This window comes from Colossoma macropomum, unplaced genomic scaffold, assembly GCF_904425465.1.
Source record: "Colossoma macropomum unplaced genomic scaffold, Colossoma_macropomum, whole genome shotgun sequence".
Lineage (NCBI taxonomy): Eukaryota > Metazoa > Chordata > Actinopteri > Characiformes > Serrasalmidae > Colossoma > Colossoma macropomum.
The window spans coordinates 44,557,360-44,584,233 of NW_023494793.1; the positions used below are offsets into that span (position 1 = coordinate 44,557,360).

The 26,874-nt window shown below is 39.1% G+C and overlaps 1 protein-coding gene across 1 annotated transcript in view; it reads right to left on the reverse strand.

Moving 5' to 3' along the window:
• Window positions 1-20,024: 20,024 nt before the first annotated feature.
• The window catches only part of si:ch211-150o23.3, a 7,838-nt gene continuing 988 nt past the window's right edge, over window positions 20,025-26,874 (reverse strand). The window contains exons 2-8 of the mRNA XM_036579652.1: window positions 26,405-26,440; window positions 25,602-25,916; window positions 24,240-24,536; window positions 22,233-22,547; window positions 21,752-21,901; window positions 20,909-20,963; window positions 20,025-20,800 (exon numbers count right to left, since the gene is read on the reverse strand). Coding sequence (XP_036435545.1) covers window positions 20,926-20,963; window positions 21,752-21,901; window positions 22,233-22,547; window positions 24,240-24,536; window positions 25,602-25,916; window positions 26,405-26,440 — 1,151 coding nt within the window. The 3' untranslated portion in view covers window positions 20,025-20,800; window positions 20,909-20,925. The remainder of the gene's footprint in view (window positions 20,801-20,908; window positions 20,964-21,751; window positions 21,902-22,232; window positions 22,548-24,239; window positions 24,537-25,601; window positions 25,917-26,404; window positions 26,441-26,874) is intronic.

Sequence of the window (26,874 nt, forward strand, 5' to 3'; positions counted from 1 at the left end):
TTTATATGTTTATGTTTACAGGAAGTCAGGATGTCACTTTCCATTTTGTGAGTCTGTTGCTTTTATGGCTATTAAAGGTTTTCATGTTTAAATATTGTGTTAAACGGTGAATCACTACATTCACGAGTCTCATGTCTCAAAAGAGGAATCATCTCCCACCCTGCTGGAAAAGGAAGAAACCATTAGAAAACATTAGGATTAAAACCTTTCTAATGGGAATTGGCTTAATGGTTTCTATTACAGACCACTAGTTTCCCGTGAAACATCTTTAAATCCCATTAGAAAACCTTCAAATGCATTTAGAATCAGCCACTGGCCGCCTGCTACACCATTAGGATCCTTTACACTGTGATATCAACACATTAAAAAAGACAAAACACATTACAAAACCATCAGGAACCAACAGACACACTTAATGGTTTCTATGTATTTTTTTCAGCAGAACTATTAAATCGATCAGCTCCTGAGGTTTTAGCCAAATGGAAAAACATACATGACTGTATTTTTATATATTTGAAATATATTCCAAACGCTAAAATGTATTTCAGAATATTTAACCATATTAACCCGAATATATTTTAAAACACATTTATTTTAAAATGTATGGAAAATATTACAACACTGACAAAAATAACGGTAACGCTTTCTTTGAAGGGTGTCTACATAACACATTCATATCACCTTACATAAACACTTCATAACATGTTCATGAATGCTTAAATCAACATTCATAAAATATACGCTTTACATGATATTAATATGGACTACTATGTCATTTTACTGAAAGATGTTTTTCAAAATAAAAGTCCTCATTTTATTTATTATTTTCAGTGAAACTCCTCGTTTCTGGACTGTCAGCATAAAATGACCTGGCTTTATCCCTTTGGACAGAAAGTGTTTTGACACTTTTTGCCTAGACTTTCAACTTTTTTTTTTTTCTCAAGCATTTGTATTTTGCAATATGCTATTCTTTCTGCTTTTTACGCTAATTATTCATATATAAAATGTACTGTTCATTCAACACTCTATACATAATTGTGAAAATGTTACTTAAACCAAGTTGAACTTTCTTGGGGTAAATGCTAACACTGTTATCCCAATTACTGTGGAGGTTTTATTTTTAGTGATGTTCTTCCTCACTTATGGTTTTGGAGAAGGCACAAGTATAACTGTGCATTGGTTATCCTGTGTAACTGAGGTTAAATGTGACAAGCACTGTTATCACAAGGAATGATTCCTTTTTTGGCATTACTTCAAAGTACAATCGAGTGGTGGCTCTTTGACTTTCCTCACTCAGGGTGCTGATGATTTGTAAGAAATGTCCTTTATAAATTTGCCTTGCTTTGCCTTCACCATAAAAGTGATGGAAGCCACGTTATCCTCACTAAAGTGTTACATGAATGGATGGATCTTGAACAGAATGGATAAGTATTATGGGCCTGTCCCACCACCACACAGAGTTTGAGACTTGTTGATTGACTAGTTGATTGACTGTTCATAGCATATTTATGAGTAATTCACTGTCCATATAGTAAAGTGACATGCAAGACAACATTCATACGTGATTCATAACATTTTAAGAAGCTGTTAATATACCATATAGTAAAGTGACATGCAAAGCAACATTCATAAGTGATTCATAGCATTTTTAAGAGATGTTTACAGACCATGTGCATAAATAGTGATAGTGATTTACAATTAAATATCTACAATTATTTTCTTTACCTTTGCAGCAAGACCCAATGACTGTGAAAAGGAGTCAATAAACACCACAAGTAGGAAGGTCCTTTTTTTTTATTGGCAAGACCAACAGGCACTTAAACATGCTGCTCAAAGTCAAATCAGGAAACCACAAACTCTTCTGAACATGGAACTGCAAAATACAGATGTGTTCAATAAAATCTTCAACTCTTTTCTAAAATGAAAAATAAAACACACCACCTCATGTGGCCATTACTTAAGGGTATTGCCTTCACTTTGCTCCTTTTCTTCTTAGACTGAAATTATTTTAAATTCTCTGAAAAACAAAACAAAAATATGAAGAAAATAAACAAAACGGCACAAGTCACTGCAAGAGTCTGAAGATATCATGATACTGGCTCTGCTGCTGGCTGTCTGTCCTCTTCTGGCTATACAAAGATCAAACATGAGCAGTCAGATGTGTGGAACTCTACACAGGATGAGCCTATTTATACTGAAAGCACATGAACGTTATGTTAGTGGGCTAGACAGACTGTCATAGCAGAGGTATGATATATAACTAGCAGTACAGCAGTTCAATTAGCTAGCTGATCAGTAACTGTAGCCAAGAAACTTTGCTAACTAGCTAGCAGGCTAACGCTACCTTACATTAGCTATTAGAATGCATTAAGCTAACGTTCATGTTAATCTCACCTAGTTAGCTAACTAACTAAGTTGCATGATTCAGTTAAGCCCCAAAGATTAATAGACCTTATGCGGGTCTTGATAACAACATTCTTTTTTTCTAACTTAAATAACTGATACTGATTTAACTTAGCGCACTGTTTGTAACGGTGCCAGTCGAGCTGAAGTAGTTAGTGGCCTTAACGAGCATCACTTATGACGCGCAGCAGTGATGCGGAGTGATACGTTAAGCTAGTCCCAAATGCAAGGTGCACGTTTGGCTAGTGACGTGGTCTACACCAGGGGTCGGCGAAGTGTCAACAAAAATCATTTTACTATCCTGGCTGTAATGTGTCTCAGTATGTGCTAATGTGCTAGTATAGGCTAAAAGTATAGAAACGAAAGACTTACTTTGCTCTGCTTTAACCTTTAGCTCAGCTATAGCCGCGTGTCTCGCATCTCCACCACGAAACTTTGTCGAAAGGTAAAATAATTTTGTAAAAAAGTAAAATAATTCTTGTAAAATGTCTCTCAAAGTTCGTTTTTTACGAGGCTGAAATCAGCTTCTCGTTCGCCAGCTTGTTTTTCGAATTTACCCGTTCCACCTTAAATGGCGCCTGAGGTGCCAGAATGTAACTGCTGCAGCATTTAAGGTGGAACGGGTAAATTCGAAAAACAAGCTGGCGAACGAGAAGCTGATTTCAGCCTCGTAAAAAACGAACTTTGAGAGACATTTTACAAGAATTATTTTACTTTTTTACAAAATTATTTTACCTTTCGACAAAGTTTCGTGGTGGAGATGCGAGACACGCGGCTATAGCTGAGCTAAAGGTTAAAGCAGAGCAAAGTAAGTCTTTCGTTTCTATACTTTTAGCCTATACTAGCACATTAGCACATACTGAGACACATTACAGCCAGGATAGTAAAATGATTTTTGTTGACACTTCGCCGACCCCTGGTGTAGACCACGTCACTAGCCAAACGTGCACCTTGCATTTGGGACTAGCTTAACGTATCACTCCGCATCACTGCTGCGCGTCATAAGTGATGCTCGTTAAGGCCACTAACTACTTCAGCTCGACTGGCACCGTTACAAACAGTGCGCTAAGTTAAATCAGTATCAGTTATTTAAGTTAGAAAAAAAGAATGTTGTTATCAAGACCCGCATAAGGTCTATTAATCTTTGGGGCTTAACTGAATCATGCAACTTAGTTAGTTAGCTAACTAGGTGAGATTAACATGAACGTTAGCTTAATGCATTTTAATAGCTAATGTAAGGTAGCGTTAGCCTGCTAGCTAGTTAGCAAAGTTTCTTGGCTACAGTTACTGATCAGCTAGCTAATTGAACTGCTGTACTGCTAGTTATATATCATACCTCTGCTATGACAGTCTGTCTAGCCCACTAACATAACGTTCATGTGCTTTCAGTTTAAATAGGCTCATCCTGTGTAGAGTTCCACACATCTGACTGCTCATGTTTGATCTTTGTATAGCCAGAAGAGGACAGACAGCCAGCAGCAGAGCCAGTATCATGATATCTTCAGACTCTTGCAGTGACTTGTGCCGTTTTGTTTATTTTCTTCATATTTTTGTTTTGTTTTTCAGAGAATTTAAAATAATTTCAGTCTAAGAAGAAAAGGAGCAAAGTGAAGGCAATACCCTTAAGTAATGGCCACATGAGGTGGTGTGTTTTATTTTTCATTTTAGAAAAGAGTTGAAGATTTTATTGAACACATCTGTATTTTGCAGTTCCATGTTCAGAAGAGTTTGTGGTTTCCTGATTTGACTTTGAGCAGCATGTTTAAGTGCCTGTTGGTCTTGCCAATAAAAAAAAAGGACCTTCCTACTTGTGGTGTTTATTGACTCCTTTTCACAGTCATTGGGTCTTGCTGCAAAGGTAAAGAAAATAATTGTAGATATTTAATTGTAAATCACTATCACTATTTATACACATGGTTTGTAAACATCTCTTAAAAATGCTATGAATCACTTATGAATGCTGCTTTGCATGTCACTTTACTATATGGACAGTGAATTACTCATAAACATGCTATGAACAGTCAATCAACTTAAAGTCTCAAACTCTGTGTGGTGGTGGGACAGACCCATAATACTTATCCATTCTGTTCAAGATCCATCCATTCATGTAACACTTTAGTGAGGATAACGTGACTTCCATCACTTTTATGGTGAAGGCAAAGCAAGGCAAATTTATAAAGGACATTTCTTACAAATCATCAGCACCCTGAGTGAGGAAAGTCAAAGAGCCACCACTCGATTGTACTTTGAAGTAATGCCAAAAAAGGAATCATTCCTTGTGATAACAGTGCTTGTCACATTTAACCTCAGTTACACAGGATAACCAATGCACAGTTATACTTGTGCCTTCTCCAAAACCATAAGTGAGGAAGAACATCACTAAAAATAAAACCTCCACAGTAATTGGGATAACAGTGTTAGCATTTACCCCAAGAAAGTTAAACTTAGTTTAAATAACATTTTCACAATTATGTATAGAGTGTTGAATGAACAGTACATTTTATATATGAATAATTAGTGTAAAAAGCAGAAAGAATAGCATATTGCAAAATACAAATGCTTGAGAAAAAAAAAAAGTTGAAAGTCTAGGCAAAAAGTGTCAAAACAGTTTATGTCCAAAGGGATAAAGCCAGGTCATTTTATGCTGACAGTCCAGAAAAGAGGAGTTTCACTGAAAATAATAAATAAAATGAGGACTTTTATTTTGAAAAACATTTTTCGGTAAAATGACATAGTAGTCCATATTAATATCATGTAAAACGTATAGTTTATGAATGTTGATTTAAACATTCATGAACGTGTTATGAAGTGTTAATGTAAGGTGATATGAATGTGTTATGTAGACACCCTTCAAAGAAAGTGTTACCAAAATAACTGTGTGTAAATGTGTTTATCAAATCCATCTGAAAATGTATGAAAATATCCAGAATCCTGTCTGATGCTCTTCACTGTCTGATACCTTTAGAGATGAATTTGTGTTCCAGTATCTTCATTTTAAATCTGATCTAATGATCCTTTAACAGGACAGAAGTGAGTGTTGTGGGTATTGATACTCTGTGAAAATGCAGTTATGATCTGATATCTTGTTTATGTGAAATACATTGTGTGTGAGAGTCTGACTGCAGACGTACATGGTTAATGTAAAGTACAGTGCAGATCACAGAAGAACGTTTAGTTACATCTGGAACCTTCATTACACTCAACTGAACACAGATAATAACTAATACTGATAAACATGTTATAAATATATCTGGAATATTTCTTCCGATGTGGGACTGAATTCACTGAGACTCTCATTACAATAACTACACTGTCTCGTCTGTCAGCCTCCCTGTTTACTTTGATCAGGATTAGTTCTGTTCTAGTCTGAGCTTTTTCTGCTGCTTCTCTTCGCTACTGATTAGTGATGGTGTTGAAGGTTTCTGACTAGCTGTGCTCTCAAGTGTTCAAACATCCACTAGGGGCCCCTGGTGGTCAACAGAATACAGGCCAGTGTAGCTCGTAGACCTGTTTTAGACGAGTGCACTGCATGGGATATTTACACCAGTGAAAGCCAATGAGAAATAACCCAGACAGCATGCGGATGTGAGCCACTTCTGGCAGAGATATGGCGCTGCAGGCCCTCAGTCGGCCCTGCAAACTGCGTGTAGGCCAAATACGGCCCACCTTAAAAATTTGTGCCAAACTAGATGTGGGCCACTTCTGACAACAACTGCCAGTCAGCACCTGAGCTACGAGACAATCATTTATGTTTTAAACAGAGATTAACAGGACTGTGGGGGCACGAAGTTTGATCATCTCAGCTGTTCACAGCACAGCACCCTGTAAAAAGTCCAACCTACAATGCTTTGGCCTGTGTGACGTTCTGGTGGTTATTTGAACAAAGAATAATGTGGGTTAAAATGTTGATTTTAGTGAGTGGAACACTGTCAGCCTCAGTACCAGGAACACGACTACACATCATCGTCTCCACTGTAATTCAGATTGAGGTTAAAATGATTTGTGGCTGCTTAAAGTTGTGTGTTAAATAAACATCAAATACTAAATTAATAGAGCAATACAAATCTGAAGCTCAATGAACTTGAACTCAGGGTGGGCTACCTACACTCGACCAAAACCCCCACCTGAAAACTGTAACCATAAACTTAAAGAAAGAGTCCAGTTTTGCTTATGATTTTGAATTAACATACCAAAGCTTACAACACTTCAAAGGCAACAATCAGCCTGTTATGAAAGAGAACTGCGAGACCCAGAGAGCTGATTTCATTTTAAACTGCTTTCTAAGTAACACGAAATATAAAAAGTTATAAAAGTCTGAAAATATAATACTTTACTGTTTTCCAAAGGTGTCTAATGGTGAATCCCAGAGAATCACTTATGTATCCTTAGAACTCCTGTCTCACAGTTTAAAGTTTCTCCAGGAGGGGGCACTATTAGCACACAAGTCTCTTTAGCCCCCACCAGTAGGATCTGACCAGCCCCGGAGTTACAGCAACTTTCAGAACCAGAGATGGAAAAATATAACTGAGTGTCATCGGCAGAGCAGTGGAAGTTTATGCCGTGTCTACTGATAATGGTGCCCAGTGGTAGCATATATAAAGTGAATAATACAGGTCCTAAAACAGAGCCTTGTGGAACACCATATTTTACTTTTGTGAGAACAGATCATTCACCGTTTATATTAACAAACTGATAGCGATCAGTGAGGTAGGACCTGAACCAGGAAAGAGCTGTTCCTGTTACCCCGACAAGGTTTTCTAGTCTGTCTAGTAAGATAGTGTGGTCTATTGTGTCAAATGCTGCACTAAGATCGAGGAGGACTAACAAGGACACATGATCTTGGTCAGAAAATAATAATAGATCATTTACAATTTTTACTAGTGCTGTTTCTGTACTATGATGTGGCCTAAAACCAGATTGAAATTTTTCGTGTATTTGATTCCTATGCAAATAGGAGCTTAATTGTTTTGCTACAACTTTTTCCAAGACCTTCGATATAAAGGGGAGATTCGAGATGGGTCTATAATTTGATAGTTCACAGGGATCGAGGTTAGCTTTCTTAATCAGAGTCTAATTACTGCTAGTTTAAAAGTTTTTGGGATGTACCCAAGGCTAAGAGAAGAGTTTATTATTGACAGAATAGGCTTGGTTATTTCTGGCAGAATTTCCTTGAGTAAATCTGTAGGAATCGGATCTAGCATACAGGTAGATGATTTTGCGGAAGAGACTATTTTAAATAGTTCATTTTCTTGGAGTAAGGTAAACGATTCCAGCCTCTCTGCAGGAATTATAATATTTTCAAGGTTGAGGCTGGCATTATGGGGAAGCAGGTTTCTAGAGTTTAATTGCGTATTCTGAATTTTCTGCCTATTTTTTTCAATTTTATCACTAAAGAAATTCATAAAATCATTGCTGCTATAGGCTGATGGCATCTGGGGTTCACTAACTGTTTTGTTCTCTGTTAGTTTAGAGATTGTGCTGAAAAGTAATCTAGGATTATTCTTATTGTTTTCAATGAGAGAGGAGAGATAAGCTGAGCGTGCTGTAGCAAGTGCTTGTCTATAGTCTGTAAGGCTCTCCTTCCAGGCGGACTGGAACACTTCTAGCTTAGTCAGGCGCCATTTACGCTCAAGTTGTCTGGCAGTCTGTTTTAAAGCCCGAGTGTGGTCATTATACCAGGGGGCGAGTTTTTTCTGCCTTACTATTTTACTTTTTAATGGGGCCACACTATCTAGAGTAGATCGAAAACTATGCTCTAAGAGCTTGGTCATAGCATCTAGCTCAGTAGGATTAGATGGACAGCTGAGAGCGGCTGATAATTTAGGAAGGTTTCTAATAAAGCCACCAGCTGTGGAGGGAGTTATTGTCTGCTTGACACAATAACATGGTGATGAACGCACATTACCACTAAAGTGAATTTCGTAAGAGATTAAGTAATGATCTGAGACTGCTGTGCTCTGGGGGAGAATGGCTAAGTTATCTATGTTTACACCAAAAGTCAGTATTAAGTCTAGAGTGTGGTTGATGTCTGCTAATATATGTCATATATGTAAAATCCATATATTGCCATATATCAGATTTCTGTATGGAGTTATTCACAAATCGCACAAAAATAGAAGAATTTATACCTTTAATTAAACACACTTTTGACTTGTGTACTAAACATTTGTTTGAACTTTTCTACATTTTTGTTATAAATTGACTTGTTTTATTATGATTTTCTTCATCATTCTCTTATAGAACGTAATGAAAGTAGAAGCCAGGCAGATTCACTTTATTCCCCTTATTGTAAAAAAATCTGCTTTATTAAATGTGAAAATGTTATTATGTGCTGCTGGTCAGTAGCACCGCTAATCATAGACATACATACCCAGATGTCGTGTTGTCTGTTGTTCTCTATCTGAGGTGATTCACTTGTACTGAGAGACGAAGAGTCTCAGGATTAAATCAGCCACAACTTCCTTATTACTCAACCGATTTTCACCAAATCTGTTTAGTTATAATCCTCAGACACAGATTAATCCAGGCTGCTCGGATCTGCTCTCGGTAACTTTTATTACTTTAATAACTGATCGTGATAATTAGCCGTCCGGACCAGCAGGAAAGTATTCAGTCTGTACCTGATGATGAAAAACGAGTTTAGTGTGAGAAACACAATCAGACACATCAGCAAATCCATCAATGTGTGAATCACTTCTAATATTAATACACATAAAAATAAAATAAACCCCCAAAACACAGTAAGAAATAAGAGCTGAAGTCGGCTTCCTATTCGCCAGCATCTTGTTCGAATTTTCCCATTCCACCTTAAATGGTGCAGCTTCAGGCACCAGAAAGTGACTGCTGCACCATTTAAGGTGGAACGGGAGCATTCAAACAAGATGCTGCTTGATGCTCCATTTAAGGTGGAATAGGAAAATTCGAACATCATGCCACCTGATGTAAGTAGACGCTAACGTTAATCTATTGTGAATATCTACACGGATTAAAGAATATATATATATATATATATATATATATATATATATATATATATATATATATTTGTGTATGTTGCATTCAACCTTTTTAATGATACACCTGTGTTAATAATTGTAATATACAGACCTCCGAAGCAAAATAGTAAATTTTGGTCAGAAATTGTGTAATTATTATCAGTAGCGTCCACAAACTACGATAAGATTCTTCTGTCTGGGGACTTTAACTTACATATCGATAGTCCTTCAGATAGTAATGCATTAGAATTCATTTGACTTCTAGAGACATTTGATTTGAAGCAGCACGTGGGCAGCTCTACCCACAAGCTAGGTCACATTTTGGATCTGGTCATCACTCAAGGTTTAAAAACAAATGTGTCCAAAATCTCAGATGTTTTCTTATCAGATCACTTCTGTATTTTCTTTCCAATCAATTTAGAAGTAAAGAAGAAGTACTTGAAAGTTACTTTAAAACACGTTACACTGACTCAGAAACAGTTAAAAAGTTTAAAACTTTATAATAGTTCAGCGAATACAGATACGACTCCATCCTGTGATGATCTAGTCTCCGATCTAAATGCTAGATTATGGGAAGACCTTGACCTTCTCGCCCCAATTAAAAGGAAGAAAAGCTCACACACTCTTAAAAAACCATGGATGAATGCGGAAATACGCCAGCGTAAGAGAAATTGTCGTAAATCAGACACTTATGGAGGAAAACTGAACTGCAGGTACACTATGATATTCTCAAAGAGCAGATCTCAGTCTATAATAATGCTATGAAAATATCCAGATAGTCATATCTCTCCAGTGTAATCAATAGACACAAAAATAATACCAAAATCCTTTTTTCCACTACAGACCGACTAATTAACCCTAACTTGTCTGCTAGTGCGTTTAATGATTTATCTTCTACAGGGTGTAGCTCAGCAGACTTAAACAAGCTCCTATAATGTTCCTGATAGGTCACCTACATCAGTAATGACATCTTTCTCCGTTATCAACTATGAGGAGCTACAACTATTTTTTAAGTTCATCAACATTCGATCTTGACCCTGTTCCTACTTCATTCCTTAAGATGGTTCTTGATTGTGTTCACAATGATGTTTTAACTATTGTAAACTGTTCTCTGTCAACAGGTGTTTTTCTAGATGCTTTCAAGACTGCCCTGGTGAAGCCTCTGCTAAAAAAGAGTAGCATGGATCCTTCTGCACTAAATAATTTTAGACCGATTTCAAACCCACCTTTTCTAAGTAAAGTCTTAGAAAAAGTTGCTTTCAAACAACTAAATACGTATCTAACATCAAACTATTTATATGAGAAGTTTCAGTCAGGTTTTCGTTCTAACCATAGTACAGAGACAGCATTGATTCACGTTATGAATGACCTCAGGCTCAGCGCTGATGCACAAAATCGTTCTATTTTGGTTTTATTAGATCTTAGTGGAGCCTTTGATACCGTTGACCACAAGATTTTACTCCAGCATCTTGAATACTGGGTCGGCCTCTCAGGCTCAGTTTTAAAATGGTTTAAATCATATTTAAGTAACAGGCAGTTCCTGGTTTCACTTGGAAATCATTCATCAAAACGATTTGCCATTTCTTGTGGAGTCCCCCAAGGTTCAGTCTTAGGGCCTTTGCTTTTCTCTTTGTACATGCTACCTCTAGATGATGTTAGGAAACATAGTATAAATTTTCATAGGAAACATAGTATAAATTTTCATTTTCAGACCGAAGCTCTGGTGCTGAAGCGTTATGGACGTAAATAGCGCGTCACTAACAGTTTAATATTCGGTATATTTGGGTCAGAAGTTGCCAGTTCAGTGATTTAAAACTCAGTCCACATTTATTCTTCTCTGCTTACCTGTTAGAGTAAAAATGGGTTTAGTCGGAGTTCATTAAGTACTGAATCTTTTGATTTACAAAACTACTTTAATAATAATATTAATAATAATAATAATAATAATACCGCTATTTGTAATAATAATAGTAATATATCGCTTCCCACTTTAGTTACAACATTAAATTCTATATAACAAAACGTTTTTCATATACACGTTTATATAATCTGTAATTAAGGTTTAATAATAATAATAATAATGTAGTTTTTAGGGTTTTTTGTTCTTTGTTCTCTCCATCTGTAAACAATAACTACACTGTAAAAAGTGTCTCGTCAGATCCACTTAAAAAATGACTCCATGTGGTAACAAGTAAATTAAGTATATTTATTTAACCAGGAGTTTGCCTGTTCTCCCCATGTCTGCGTGGGTTTCCTCCGGGTACTCCGGTTTCCTCCCACAGTCCAAAGACATGCAGTCAGGCTGATTGGACATGCTAAATTACCCCTAGGTGTGAGTGAGTGTGTGGATTTGTATGTCAGTGATGTTAGGAAACATAGTATAAATTTTCATAGCTATGCTGACGACACCCAGTTATACATTACTATTCCTTCTGAAGATGAAGACTCTGTAGACAGACTAACCAGCTGTGCGTCAGATATTTCTCAGTGGATGTCGCAAAATTTTCTACAATTAAATCATGAAAAAACTGAATTACTGATTGTTGGTACAGAAACTCGGAGAAAAATGATTTTTGAGAAACTTTTAGCTTCATCTGCCAAACCTGAAGTACGAGACCTGGGTGTGATCTTAGACTCTGAGCTCTGTTTTACCCCACATGTAAACAGTCACTAAAGTAGCTTTTTATCATTTAAGAAATATCGCTAAAGTTTGGCCTTTTCTATCTCAGAGCGACGCAGAGAAACTTGTTCATGCATTTGTTTCAAGCAGACTTGACTACTGTAATGATCTTCTTACTGGATTTCCTAAGAAAACTACACATCCCTTACAACTCGGACAGAATGCAGCAGCATCCTAACAAAAACAACACAGAGAGATCAGATCAGTCCTGTTTTGAAAGAGCTGCTCTGGCTGCCTGTATCATTCAGGATAGATTTCAAGGTTCTGCTACCAGTCTTTAAAGCTCAAAACAACCTTAAAGCGCCTGCTTACATCACAGAGTGTCTGTCTGTTTACGTTCTGGCACGCAATCTAAGATCTGCAATAGTGGCCTTCTACAGATACTCTCTGTAAAATACAGAAAACATGGAGAGACTCTTTCAGTTATTCTGCTTCTAAACTGTGGAGCTCAGTTCACCTTTTATTAGACAGTCAAGCTCAGTGCTCACTTTTAAGAAGCACCTAAAAACGTATCTCTTTAAATTAGCATTTAATAAAACTGAATGTCCCATGGTTTTTATCTTGTAATTTAATCTTCTTCATTTTCTTCTGATTCTAATTAAAGCACTTTGTAAAGCACTTTGAGCTGCCACCGACATGAAAAGTGCTATATAAATAAAATTATTATTATTAATTACTATATATATGTATATATACATATATATATATATATATGTATATGTATACATATTATATATATATATATATATATAATATATATATATATAGCTATAATTTACCGACCTACATAGCAACAACTATCATTAAATAAATAACATCAACAGGTTCTCTGTGCCTCACCAACCACACGGCCATATCTACATAAACACCACACAGACAATACACATCACACAGACATGAGTGTGGATCACTGCGTTCCCTCCGTTATATAATCCTATCCCACTTTCTGAGTGTGATATTCCTGAAATAGTGTAATTTTGGACAGTATCTTTATTAAACTGCAGCTCTGTAATGGTACTGAATGCAGTCCAGCAGCGATGTTGACCGTCTCAAAATGGCGGCGCCGCTGACGCGCCTGGTTGGACCCAACGCGGCATCTCAGTCTGTATATCCGTGCCGCGGCTAACCTCTCTACAACTTCCGCCTGGCAGCGGAAACGCGTTTGTTTACATCCAGTCCAACACACAGCAGCAGAGACGCAGCGCGATTTCTGGAATGTACGAACTTTTCTGTTTAAAATAAAGTGTTTATTGAGCGCAGCGAGCGGATTTCTCTGTACCTCGATACGAGGCACGAATTAGAGCTGTCGATTCTGGTATTTACGCTGTTTGTTCGCTCTCGGCTGTGAATTCGCGGCTGAAGTTTCTTTTTCCGAGTTTTCCGTTCCACCTTAAATAGCGCCGCGGTTACAGGAGCGTGTCCGGGGCGCCAGAATGGACCTGCTGCACCATTTAAGGTGGAACGGGCAGTTCGAATAAGAGACCAGCTTCGTCCTCGTGCTGTGTATTACTGTTAGAATTAGAAGAGTTCAGCTATTAAAACAGTACAAAATGTAAATGAGTACATTCATAATGATCGGTTCTTTATTAGTACCTTGGGTTTCACATACAGACCGAAGCTTTGGTGCTGAAGCGTTATGGACGTAAATAACGCGTCACTAACAGTTTAATATTCGGTATATTTGGGTCAGAAGTTGCCAGTTCAGTGATTTAAAACTCCACATTTATTCTTCTCTGCTTACCTGTTAGAGTAAAAATGGGTTTAGTCGGGGTTCATTAAGTACTGAATCTTTTGATTTACAAAACTACTTTAATAATAATATTAATAATAATAATAATAATACCGCTATTTGGAATAATAATAGTAATATATCGCTTCCCACTTTAGTTACATTAAATTCTATATAACAAAACGTTTTTCATATACACGTTTATATAATCTGTAATTAAGGTTTAATAATAATAATAATAATGTAGTTTTTAGGGTTTTTTGTTCTTTGTTCTCTCCATCTGTAAACAATAACTACACTGTAAAAAGTGTCTCGTCAGATCCACTTAAAAAATGACTCCATGTGGTAACAAGTAAATTAAGTATATTTATTTAACCAGGAGTTTGCCTGTTCTCCCCATGTCTGCGTGGGTTTCCTCCGGGTACTCCGGTTTCCTCCCACAGTCCAAAGACATGCAGTCAGGCTGATTGGACATGCTAAATTGCCCCTAGGTGTGAGTGAGTGTGTGGATTTGTATGTCAGTCTGTCTGTCTGCCCTGTGATGGACTGGCGACCTGTCCAGGGTGTATCCTGCCTTCCGCCCAATGACAGCTGGGATAGGCTCCAGCACCCCACCGCGACCCAGAAGGATAAGCGGTTTAGATGATGTATGTATATTTAACCTGAATAAATACGACTCTTTCAATCAATGTAGTTTTTAAGTTGAATTAAACTGGTTAGTTTATTTGTTTCCACATGAAGTCATTTTATAAGCAGATCTGATGAGACACTTTTTACAGTGTAAAGTTTTTTGAAGAAGCCAGTGGACCATTTTTACAGTGTATGGCTGAAATATATGTCCCCAGTTTAATTTGGGAAGGAAAATGTTCAGAATCTGAGGTAATTCTGAGTTTGTGGTCTCGGTAATTTCCACTCCATCTAAAATAGAAGCAAAAAAAAAAAGTTTCACTGCAGTGAAGAAGAGGAACTTATTAAAAACCTGCTTTCACTTTCAGTCCAACAGAAACGAGCGACTGACTGACACGTCTCTCAGTGACAGACTGACGGCGATGCTGAGCAGGAAGAGCGCGCAGGAGATCAGCTGGATGCTGGACGATTATGGGATTAAACACGGTCCAGTAGTGGGTGAGATCAGTTATACTTCATCCTCCTCCTTTAAACGGTGCCGGCTTAAAACATTCACAGCGCTTAGTGACGCTCTGATCCAAAGAGACTCACAGTGCAGCTGTGTGGTCACTCAGACGTCCAGTTTCAGGGCTGTTTCCACACCTGCCTTACACAGGTGGGCAGTAAGGTGGGGGGGGTCGGCTGTCATACAGTAGCAGCCACGCCAACCTCAGTGAGATAATCATGCAGACTTTGTGACGCAGAATGTATATTAATAAATTCCGAGAATAACTGTGTGTCTGTGAGCTTTCGACACTTTTCAAATGATGGTTCTTTAGTAAAGAAAACGGTTCTATATAGAACCATGAACACTCAAAGAACCCTCTTCATGATTAAAGGGTTCTATACAGCGTCAAAAAGGGTTTTTCTACTGTTACGATGTCAAGCTTGTAATAATGAAAGAATCCTTTTCAAAAAGGTTCTATAAAGAACCATGTTCTTTACTCTAGAACTCTTGAAGAACCATCTTTTTTGTGTACAGAACCGGAGTTTACTGTCTTTATTTTGCTATTTTTAGCTGGTAAGTGTGTTTAATAAATAAACTCACTGAACACAGTGAAGTGAATCAAAGGTAGAGCAGATCAAAGTGTTTTAAACAGATGATCAGACGTTATCAGATGTTGTTTTGAGGTTCAGCTGATAAAGCTGGTTGACGCGGAGCTGCTAAGAGTGAGAGCTGCGGTACTGCCCCCCCCCCTCCCCCCAACCACCTCCCAACTCCCTCAGCCAATCAGAGAGCGTGTGTTTTACATATTCTCTCATAAACTCTTATTTTGGAAGTGCTGTATGTAAAAACACTGTAATGTTCTACAGTAAAATGCGGCTGTAACAGTTACGAGCTGACAGAGCGGAACAGGAAATGAAGATACACAGACGACAGCAGAAGAACAGATCACAGCTCACTGAGCTTCAAATCACTGGAGCGTTAAAAGAGCCTTGAGTCTAGACCCCCTGAGTTAGAGTCTAGACCCCTGAGTTAGAGTCTAGACCCCCTGAGTTAGTGTCTAGACCCCCTGAGTTAGCGTCTAGACCCCCTGAGTTAGAGTCTAGACCCCCCTGAGTTAGCGTCTAGACCCCCTGAGTTAGCGTCTAGACCCCCTGAGTATAGATACTGTCAGAAACAGAATCTGTTCTGATACGTAGATACAAACATACCCAAAATATAGAAATATATATGTTGTGTAATATATAAAGTTAATTCTGGATGTTTTGTGCTAAATGAGAGTTGATTTAAATGCGGTGACAGTTCTATGGTCGTGTTCAGGTTCCACCAGAGCGCTGTATGAGAAGAAGCTGAGGGAGGCGATGGCTAAAGAGAGGAGAACTAACCCTCCATCAGACCGACGGTTCTACAGAGAGGAGGGTGAGACCAGAACGATCCCGTTCAGTGATGGAGATTCTGTTTATCATATTTATATTAAATCTATTTATTCTGAGGGGTTTAAATCTCACAGTGATTTGGTTTAATTCAGTTCATCATTAATAAACTAATTTTATTGTGATTTTTGTGGTTACATTTTGAAAATAACCTGAGAATAAATTTAGATTTACTGATTACTCATTTTAATAATAATTGTGAATTAACTGTAATTATTACTTTACAGCAGAGGACGTCACTTACATCCATCATCGCAAACCTGTGAGTTGTTATTATTGTTATTATTATTATATCAGTTATTCCTTTATGTGAGTTATTAAAGTGATTTGAGTCTGATTGGACGTTTAGAATGATTATAATGTCTGTTCTGATTGGTCCAGTTGAGACAGGAGCATTTTGGTGATAAATGGAGGTAAATTAATAATTTAATTTTAATTTCTATTTTGATCTGAATGTTCTGTAACGTCACAAAACTGAGAACCTCATTTCTAATGTGAACCAGGACAAACCCGGTTCTGCTGCCTGAATATGAAGAACTGGACACTGTTGATGAGTAAGTGTTCTCTTTATGGTTCATCACAAATATAATAATAGTAATAATAATAATAATACTTTTACGAATGTTATATTCCAAACAGAACGTGTCACACACAGAGGCAATAACAGATTTATAAACACTTGTACTAAAATATCAACCAAGCCAATTAAAAACAGGAAGAGAAGAATAAATAAATAAGTAAACAGTTGTTTGTAAACACCGCAGGCCAGTCGTGTTCAGAACTCAGAGGAATCTGTCGACGCAGAGATACGAAACCCAGCGCGAGCCGCCCACTGAGAGACACTCGGGCCGGTTCGTCCCGCTGTGGCTGCAGGTTCTGCTATTTGTGATGGTGGTCGCAGTTCTGCTGTTTATCTTCATCAACATGGAACCAGCAGAGACGGAACCGTTCAGGAGACTCACGTAGGAGACGGAGAAGCCTGTTTCAGATCACGTTCAGATTTGTGAATGTAGTGTTTTTAAACTGAACTCTATAAACTGGATTTATTACAAACGTGTTCAGACTTCACGGCTCACTGTACCGCAAATACTATTATTATTATTGTAATTTTATTATCATCATTTTTGTTTACGGCAGCTGAACAAAACACCAGCAGAGACGCGTCGCCTGTCGTTCTGTTACAGGAAGCACCTGTTTCAGAAATAATCCAGCCTGACAGTCAGAAATAGGAAATATCAGCTCTGAGATTATTTTAACACGTTTTGAGATTTCGATGTTTTATATAAACCATTACTTCATTACTGCATTACTTTATAAACAGCTTTGTTGGATTGCAGAAACGTGGAGCTGTGATTGGTCAGGAGAATCATAGCACACAGTAAACAGCACTGTGATTGGTTCGGGACTCATTTGCATATTCAGTCTTCTGTGATGTCAGTAGGCTGTTAAAGATATATATTATATATTGTATATACACACATTCACGTATTATGGCCAATATCACAGTAACGATTAATAAATGACGTCTCGTGCAGCAAATTGTTAAACAGCTGAATAAATTTATTTCAGATCTTCTGAATTTTGTCTTTTTTCTTTAAAGCCGGTCCGGAAAACGTGAAACAGTCAAGAAACGTCATGAAGAATAAATTTCTACTTTTATGTGTAAATAAAGTGTCTCTGCTCTCACTTTCATTTCCTGTTCATCCTGTAATGATTCTGTAGGAACAGTTCTATCATGTTTATAAACTGTATAACTGATTAGTTGTTTCTGATTCAGTGACGTTTTTTACACGTCTCAGTAAATCTGCTTGAAGGTGGCAGAAATTATGAAATAGAAACAGGAAATCTTTAAAATTCTGTTTGTAATAAATAAATATACACTTTTATGAAAACAGAGACTTTTAATGTTTAATGAAAAATTCGGTCAAAGTATCAAAAAGATGGACTTTTGAAATTTTTAAAACGACTGAACTGTAATTGACCTCAGCATCTCCGACAGAGAACGTTCAGCATAAACGAAGGATTTAAAGCCTTTAGATTGTTTATAGAGGAGCTGCATGAGGAGAAACTGATGCAGACATAAGCACTGAATTACATATTTATAAAGCAACACTCAGCATTTATAAAGTTTATAAATATTTGTGTGATGATGTTTTGTAAAAAAAATTACTTAGCACTGACAAACTGTATTACACTAAAGACATTTATTCTGTTTGTAACACTCTTATAAGCGTTTATTAAACAGGTGTAATAAAGATCCCACATATTCAGCCTCAAATTAAAGTGATCATTTAATTTACATGATCAATTTACAAACAAAAACATGAAAATTGTAATTTTAGTCATAATGATGTAATCCTCCACAGAACTGATGTGTTATACATGCTTCTGAGTTTATTACATGTGAATGATGCTTCATAACAGTGTTATAAATACAACAAACGTCCATCACGCTGAGTCTTTATGTAAATACAATGTTATTTCTTTCATTGTTCATTTCGTTGTTAGTTTTGACTGAAGTGCAGTCAAATAGCTGCAGCGTTCACTGACTGGCCACTGCGTTCAGTCCACTTTATTGTATCTGCACTCACTGTCCGATTTATCAGCTCTACTGACCATCTAGGAGCACTGCTGTGTCTGATCCACTCGCACCAGTGCAACACACACCAACACACCACCACCAGTGTCACTGCAGTGCTGAGAATGATCCACCACCCAAATAGTACCTGCTCTGTGGGGGTCCTGACCACCGAAGAACAGGGTAATCAGATGTGAACAGAGTGAAACTATACAGTCAGTGGAGCTGATAGAGTGTAATTAATGACGTGTCCAGTCGCTGGACGCTGTCTTTGACAGACCCGGCGTTTAAGTTTACAGCAGTTTAGCGTTTATTTGAGTTAATTGTTTATTCACCTGTAAACTTCAGACTTTCTGCATAAATGAGCTTTTTTAGAAATCTTCACTTCATGACCCTCATTCTGATAATTACACGCTGCTTTTGATCATAATGTGAAGATAACATCGCAAACTCAGATGAAACGGAAGCTGTTCAACACCTTCCTTAATTAAAGTGACAGTTTAACACAAAATTCCACCCATGTGACCCACCTCACCCCCCCATTCATCAGTTAATTATCTTCTCAGCGAAGCTCGTTCTGCTCGTTAGTTTGTGCTGATGATGCTCGTGATTCATTCATGTGACGTTACTGAGTAGGATGTGTTCATGAGGGTCATTTCAGGACGCCGGTTCATCACATTAATGACAGATTTGAGTCACCTAAACGAGTGTGAACCATCGAGTCAGAGAGATCGGATTTGACCAACAAGGCTTGTAATGTGAGCGTTTCATTACTCACTCAGTACTCACACTTACACATTACTCATTACACATTACTCACTCATTACTCACCCATTACTCACTCATTACTCACCCATTACTCACTCATTACTCACCCATTACTCACACATTACTCACCCATTACTCACTCATTACTCACCCAAAACTCACACATTACTCACTCAGTATTCATATTACTCTCAGTACTCACCCATTACTCACTCACTACTCAGCCAAAACTCACACATTTACACATTACTCACATCTTACCCAAAACTCACACATTACTCACCCAAAACTCACTCATTACTCACTCAGTACTCACATTACTCTCAGTACTCATGTGATGTTACGTGTTTATTGTGATTTTTTAGACACTCTTGAGTGAAATGTGTGTTTTTCTGTAAGGAATGTTGTTGAACACCATAAACTAAAATCATTCACCGTTACAGGAATAATTCTGTTTATAATCTGTTAATAAGCTGTTTATATTTCGGCTAACTGGCCGATTTAGCCGAACAGACGTCATCGCTGGCTTCGTTAGTGCTGTTTCAGTGGAGCGGCTCTGCACAGTGCTGAAGGTACAGTTTTCCTGGCCTTCCATGACTGACGCATCAATGGAGGCTTTGTTCAGAATAAAATATAAAAAAAAATCTATTAATAGTAATAATAATTATAATAATAAAAACTGAAGTAGAAAAAAATAAATAACACAACAAAGCAAAAGTATAAACGTACAAAAACCCACATTTCACAGCTTGGTGAAAGTGACTGTGACAGTCTGGAAGACCTTTTTCACAACTGACTCCAGAAATATTTCAGAAAAATCCAGAAGCCCTCCTCTCGTTAGCCAGAGTCAGAGTTACGGTTTCGGTCCTGATTGAAGTGACGTGCTGAAAAGCTGAAAGAACTCTCAGTCTAAAAGTCTTACAAAATAAAAGTGTGGACTTCCTGTAAGAACCCCTCTGTGTTAGTGCTGAAAATGCGGCTTTAAGGGTCTGATTTGTCTTTTAGAGTTTATAAAGATCCCAGCTGAGGAGCTTCTTACAGCTTTGGTTTATTCTTCATCTGCGATTTGGTCAGCTTGGAGTAAAAACGTCCAGAGTTTGGATCTGTAATTACAGAGAAACATTTACATTAAACAGCCCATCTGGTTCAGTGCTTTATGCTCTTATAAACGACAGTAAATAAAGGTATTTGTGTAAAACATGTTTCCTTACCGCTTGTCATTCTCCTGTTATTTAATGGTCAGGGCGATGTACGTGTTGTCCACACCTGCAGCAAAGAGTCACAACGTTAAACTCTATTCTGTATAGAACAGGTTTCAGTATCACAGTCTAGAACTGGAACACAAAGACTTTAATCACTGACGTTTGGACTGCGCTGCCCGACTCGAGCAGATACTCATGTTCGGATCCTGAAAAGCCACCGCACAGTTCACAGTGGAACATTCAGGGCTTTACACCCCTTTACACTGCTTTGCATCTATTTATACTGCTTTACACCCCTTTACACTGCTTCACGTTTATTTATACTGCTTCACATTCATTTATACTGCTTTACACCCCTTTACACTGCTTCGCGTTTATTTATACTGCTTCACATTCATTTACACTGCTTTACACCCCTTTACACTGCTTTGTATTAATTTATACTGCTTTACACCCCTTTACACTGCTTTGCATCTATTTATACAGCTTTACACCCCTTTACACTGCTTTACATTCATTTACGTTCACTGCTTTACACCCCTTTACACTACTTTACACCCCTTCACACTGCTTTACACCGCTTTACATTCATTTACACTGCTTCGCATTAGTCTACACTGCTTAACACCTGATGCAGTAAATGTATTCAAATCAGGCCTATAATATGTAATTCTTTCTGGAATTCACTGTAATCAATATTATTAATATTACTTATTAATAATATTGATTAAAAATAATGTATATTATTATCAACATTATTAATACTCTCACGCTGACGTACTGGTCTATAAGAAGAGTTTATAACAGTACTGATTATTGATCCTGATTGTAGATGAAGGTGAAGTTACTCACAGGTTCTGGACTCGCGCTCCAGCTCGGTGGGCTTCCGCACTCTCTTACAGTAAACTTTAGCCACAATCAGGATGGCACACGTTGCCATGACGAAGGTGAGACCGGACACCAGTAGGCTGATGACCACAGGGCTCAGAATCGGGTCAGCTCCTGAGAACATACATGTTTTTGTGGTATTTGTGAAACAAACAGTAAAGTTTCATATTTAACCAGATTTTACTGTAAAACAACTTTAACTGATGAACAATTATTACAGAAAATCAACCCTCTGGAGTCAAAGAACACAACAGCGCATCAAATTAAACGCTTCTGTGTTTATATTAATATCTTTGTGATGATCCAGCACAGAAATCCAGTTCAAACACTTCCTGAATCTGTAGAGCCGCCCCTTCCATTGCATCTTATCACGAGATCCAGATTTATGAGCCTATGAAGAGGAGCTGAGGGGCACTGAAATAATCCACTCAAGGTGACTCGGTACCTCGAACGTTGATGGCCAGCGGCTGACTCTCTCTGGAGACGAACGTGCGTCCGCCGAACTGGACCTTGTAGAGGCAGCAGTAGTAGCCCTCGTTGGAGGCCTGTGCGTTTGAGAAGCTGAAGGTGACGAAGGGCGCAAGGGCGGGCAGAGAGTGGCGCACGGTGCCGTTGGGTCGGATCAGGCGGAGCTGGAAGGAGCCGCCCGGATACTGCGGCTGCGTGGAACAGGTCACGTTAAAGCTCTGCCCTCGGTTCACCCAGCCGGGCCGCACCGACGGAGACGCGTTATACCAGATCTGAGGAGTGTGGATCTCCACTGCACACCGGAACAGACACAACAACACAACACACTGAGATTCAGTCTCACATCACTAACACACAGACACACAAACACACACACACACACACACACAAACACACACAAACACACAAACACACACACACTCATACACACACTAACACACATTCACACACACACACTAACAAATTCACACTAACACACACACCCTAATTTAGTTGATCAGCCAAAACATGTTTTGGAGGAAGTTTCCCACTTTAGTTTTACCCTGGAGTCTGTGACGTGTGACACTAACTGGAGGGTATAAACTTCCATTATGTGTTAGCTACAATAGCCTCGTAGTTCCAGAGCTAAAACTAAATAACCTGGGGCTCCCAACCTTCCAGGAGAGCACAGTGGTCCTCTCTGTCTCTGGGTGGGCAGGACGGCCCCTCATAGCGATGCTAGTCAGCACAGGCGTCTGTTAGCCGGTGTAACAGATCTGCTGGTCAGTGTCTCCTCCGAGCTCGTTCAGCTGTACAGTGATGCTGCGTTGTGGCAGTTTGTAAAGATGTGGTGGAGCTTCACAGAACTCAGAGGAAGACCTCCTAGAGCTGGTGGTCTCGTGTGATTGGGGGAGACAGAACTAGTGTGTGGAGCTGGATACGAATAAACTGGGAAGATGATTTGGGGGAAAAAAGTTACAAAAGAACCAAACGTGTCTTGGCTGATCGACTATGACTGAACTGTCGCTTCAGGTAAACAGTCTCAGATGGAGTTTCTCACTGTTAAGTGTCAACAATTCACACTGATCTTAAACAGTCCACTGAACGCTCCAACCAAAGTGCATCAACACACTTTTATTAACTCAGCAAATGTAACAGCGCTTTAGATGGACACTGAATAAATCACGAGTTCTTCTAGAATCGAATACACATCTCACAGTGATGAGGGAAAAGTTCACTTTTCCTTTAATTCAATTATTATCGCCGACTGAAAGGAACTCGCCCTTCTCCTCACCCAGACAGCAGATCAGTTGTTCTCAGGAGAAGCTGACGGGACACAGACGTTTTAGCTGGTTCTGTCGCTCAAGCTCAGAGCTGGAGTTCTGCTCATGTCTGTGTTTCTGTTCTCCCACACAGATTAAAAGCTGAATCAAACGTGTTTGAGCCAGAAAACACACCGATGTCCCAGAACTGGATCTACTGGATCAGAACTGACAAACGGCCTGAACATTTAAATACTTTACAGTACAAAACTACACATGATAAAGAGCAAAGAAATCATAAAACTGAGCAGAACCATTAAACTATTATTTACTTAAAAATTAAAGAGCTCTATAATGTTCATATGATCCACACAGTCACTCTGACAGACTGTAATACACGACAGGAAGTGTAGGGGGCGATATGGCTTCTACTGTTTCATTTAAAAAGTCTCTATAATGTTCATATGATCCACACAGTCACTCTTACAGACTGTAATACACTACAGGAAGTGTAGGGGGCGATATGGCTTCTAGTGATTCATTTAAAAAGCCTCTATAATGTTCATATGATCCACACAGTCACTCTGACAGACTGTAAAACACTATAGGAAGTGTAGGGGGCGATATTTTTGCAGATATATAAGAGAATAGAGGAACCGAAGAGGCAGAACAGTTATATTAATTGAACGATAGATTTATTGATTTTGGTTAGCTGAAGCGCTGAACGCTGCCTGTTCACTTACAGACGGTGATGTTGATGATGTTGCTGGACGGTGAGTTGCCGGGGTTGCCCTGGATACGGTACAGACAGCTGTAGCTGCCCTGGTGAGATGTTTCCAGTTCAGAGAGGGTCAGCTCCACTCGAGTCTGTCTCAAATCTGCCCGCTGAGTCACCAGAGGAGTGTCCACACCGCTCTTATACAGGTGGACGTCTATGGGGTGGCGCCAGTAGGGGGCAGTGCAGGTGAACAGCACCGCCTCTCCGGCTGAGTAAGCAGAGAACGGCGACTGCATGGTCAGCGTGGGCGCAGGTAGCTTACCTGTTCAACACAGACACAAACTGGTTAGCACTACAAGAGCTCAATACATTAAACTATTAAACTACTCACTGACTAATAAACAGAATACAGAGCTCTTCAGAGTCTCCAGGTCGTCAGAGTCTGAGCGTTTATATCTGACATTAGATTAATGTTTTTAATGACAGTCCTGGAGCAGCTCTGCTCTGCTAATGAACTTTAGTCCCTGTTTACAGATCACAGTGAATCATACAGTGTCAGAAACCACACAATCAAGGCTGTGTTCAGACTGCAGGCGAACCGGATTCGTTTCTCAAATCAGGTCTTTTGAGTCTGTCTCTGTTATTTACAAGTGATCAGATCAGATTTGTGTGTCCAGACATCACCAGTCTATCTGCATGGGTTGCCGTGGTAACGACATAGGCATCAGTAACTACGTAGCTACGCAGGTAACGTGGATTTTAGTCGCAGATGCGGGAGAGATGGAGGAGCATTATCTCCCCTCCAAACTCTTCAGAACTCTCTTCATCATCATGAATCTTTGGAGCTCTTCTTGAATCCCAGAACTTCATCACTCTGGATTTGACATTGTCGCTGTTTGTTGTGTTGCAAGTGACAAAAAAGACTTGGAAAAAAAAGAAAATCTGATTTGAGCGTCCAGAGCGTCCAGACTGAGACACATCTGTACAAATCTGACTGGAGTCGCATTTCAAAGCTTCTCCAAATGTGGTTTGAATCTGATTCTCGAACATCAGATTTCACATGTTTTTTTCTGTCTAGACCATCAAAAATCAATCTGGATATGACAGAAATCAGATTTGGGCTGCAGTCTGAACACAGCCTATGACTATGAGAGATTACTGAGCACTTCCACCCAGTTTAAGGTAGAAGCTGGAGTTGAAGCCTTCTTATTTAAATTCTCTGTTCCACCTTAACCAGTGCAGCAGTTGCATTCTGGTACCCGAGGCGGCCGAACAGAAAGCAAACCTCACAAACACGTTAGTGGTGAGTGTGTGATGATGTAGTCATACAGTTAGCACCATGTTGATTGGTGGGGTATAAGATTATTAGCTGTGTGATCCAGCTCACCTGTGCACTCCACTCCCGCGTCCTCGTTGTGTGAACACACTCCATCGTTGAGGGAACGTTCACAGAGGTCCAGCGTGAACTCGTCCCCCGAACAGCGGACGTTCCTCCACCACACCTCTCCGCTGAAGCGGCCAAAGTGCGCGCCGCCGCGAGTGGCGAAGGCGAAGCCGCAGTCCAGCTCCCTGCAGACCACCGCCGCGTCCCGCAGGTCCCACCCACGCGAGCACACCGTCCCCCACTGATGACCCTGATACACCTCCACTCGACCGGAGCAGCGGAACCCGTCCGCACTGCCCAGCCGCACCCGCACCTCATCTACAACACCATCACAATAACGTTACAGCACATCAGCCTGCAGCACTTTAACCCCGCCCACTCAGACTGAAGTTATAAGGAGTGTTTCAGCTCAGACTGCTTTCTTAACGAGGCGCAATACACAACAGAGCTCATTTACATATATCAGTCCAAAAGGCACAGAAACAAAGTCAGCCTGTTTTGAGGGGAGAAGTTGGAAAACCATTAAAATCATTAATTATGATTGTTTTGGCTCATAAAACCACACAAATGTTCTAAGTGACCCCAAGAGAGGGAAAAATATAATATGCAAAAAACGTGGGATACAGGCTGTTTAAGATTTACCAAGTCAGTGTTTTTTCTGCTGAAGCACACCTGATAATCTCCAGGTTTATCTGGTGGAGCAGGAGACCACCAGGCTGTTCTAGACTGCAGGACCGTTAAATACAGCTGATCTAAACCGTATAAACGGTATGGATGTGGATGGTGATGTAAAGGGACCAACTCACCAAATCCATGAACATCCAGAACAGCAACGCTGCAGCCTGTCAATCAACAACAGCACCTTATTATCTTTTACATCAAATTTACAGACTTCATTTTCATCACATTCCCACAGAACACAGCCACTTTAAGCGAAAGACAAATTCCAGTGCAACGATTTCTCAAAATTCCTGCATAATTAAGTGGTTAAGATGTAAACAGAGTGGTTCAGAGTGGTTTGGTGTGAAATGCTCTGTTCTAGATAAACTTACCGAGTCAGAACTGTTCACAGTGGTGGTGATAGGAACCAGACGTCCACCTCTAAAAGCTCCCTTACAGAAAGTTCCTACATGAAATGGTTATGAATTCACTGCCTGATGACTGAGACACTGTTTTATGGTAGTTTGGAGAACTTAAACTCCATTCATGGTGGAGGGATACATGCAGGGCGCTGTGAGGCAAAATAGTCCCCAAAGAAAACTTATTATTTCAGATT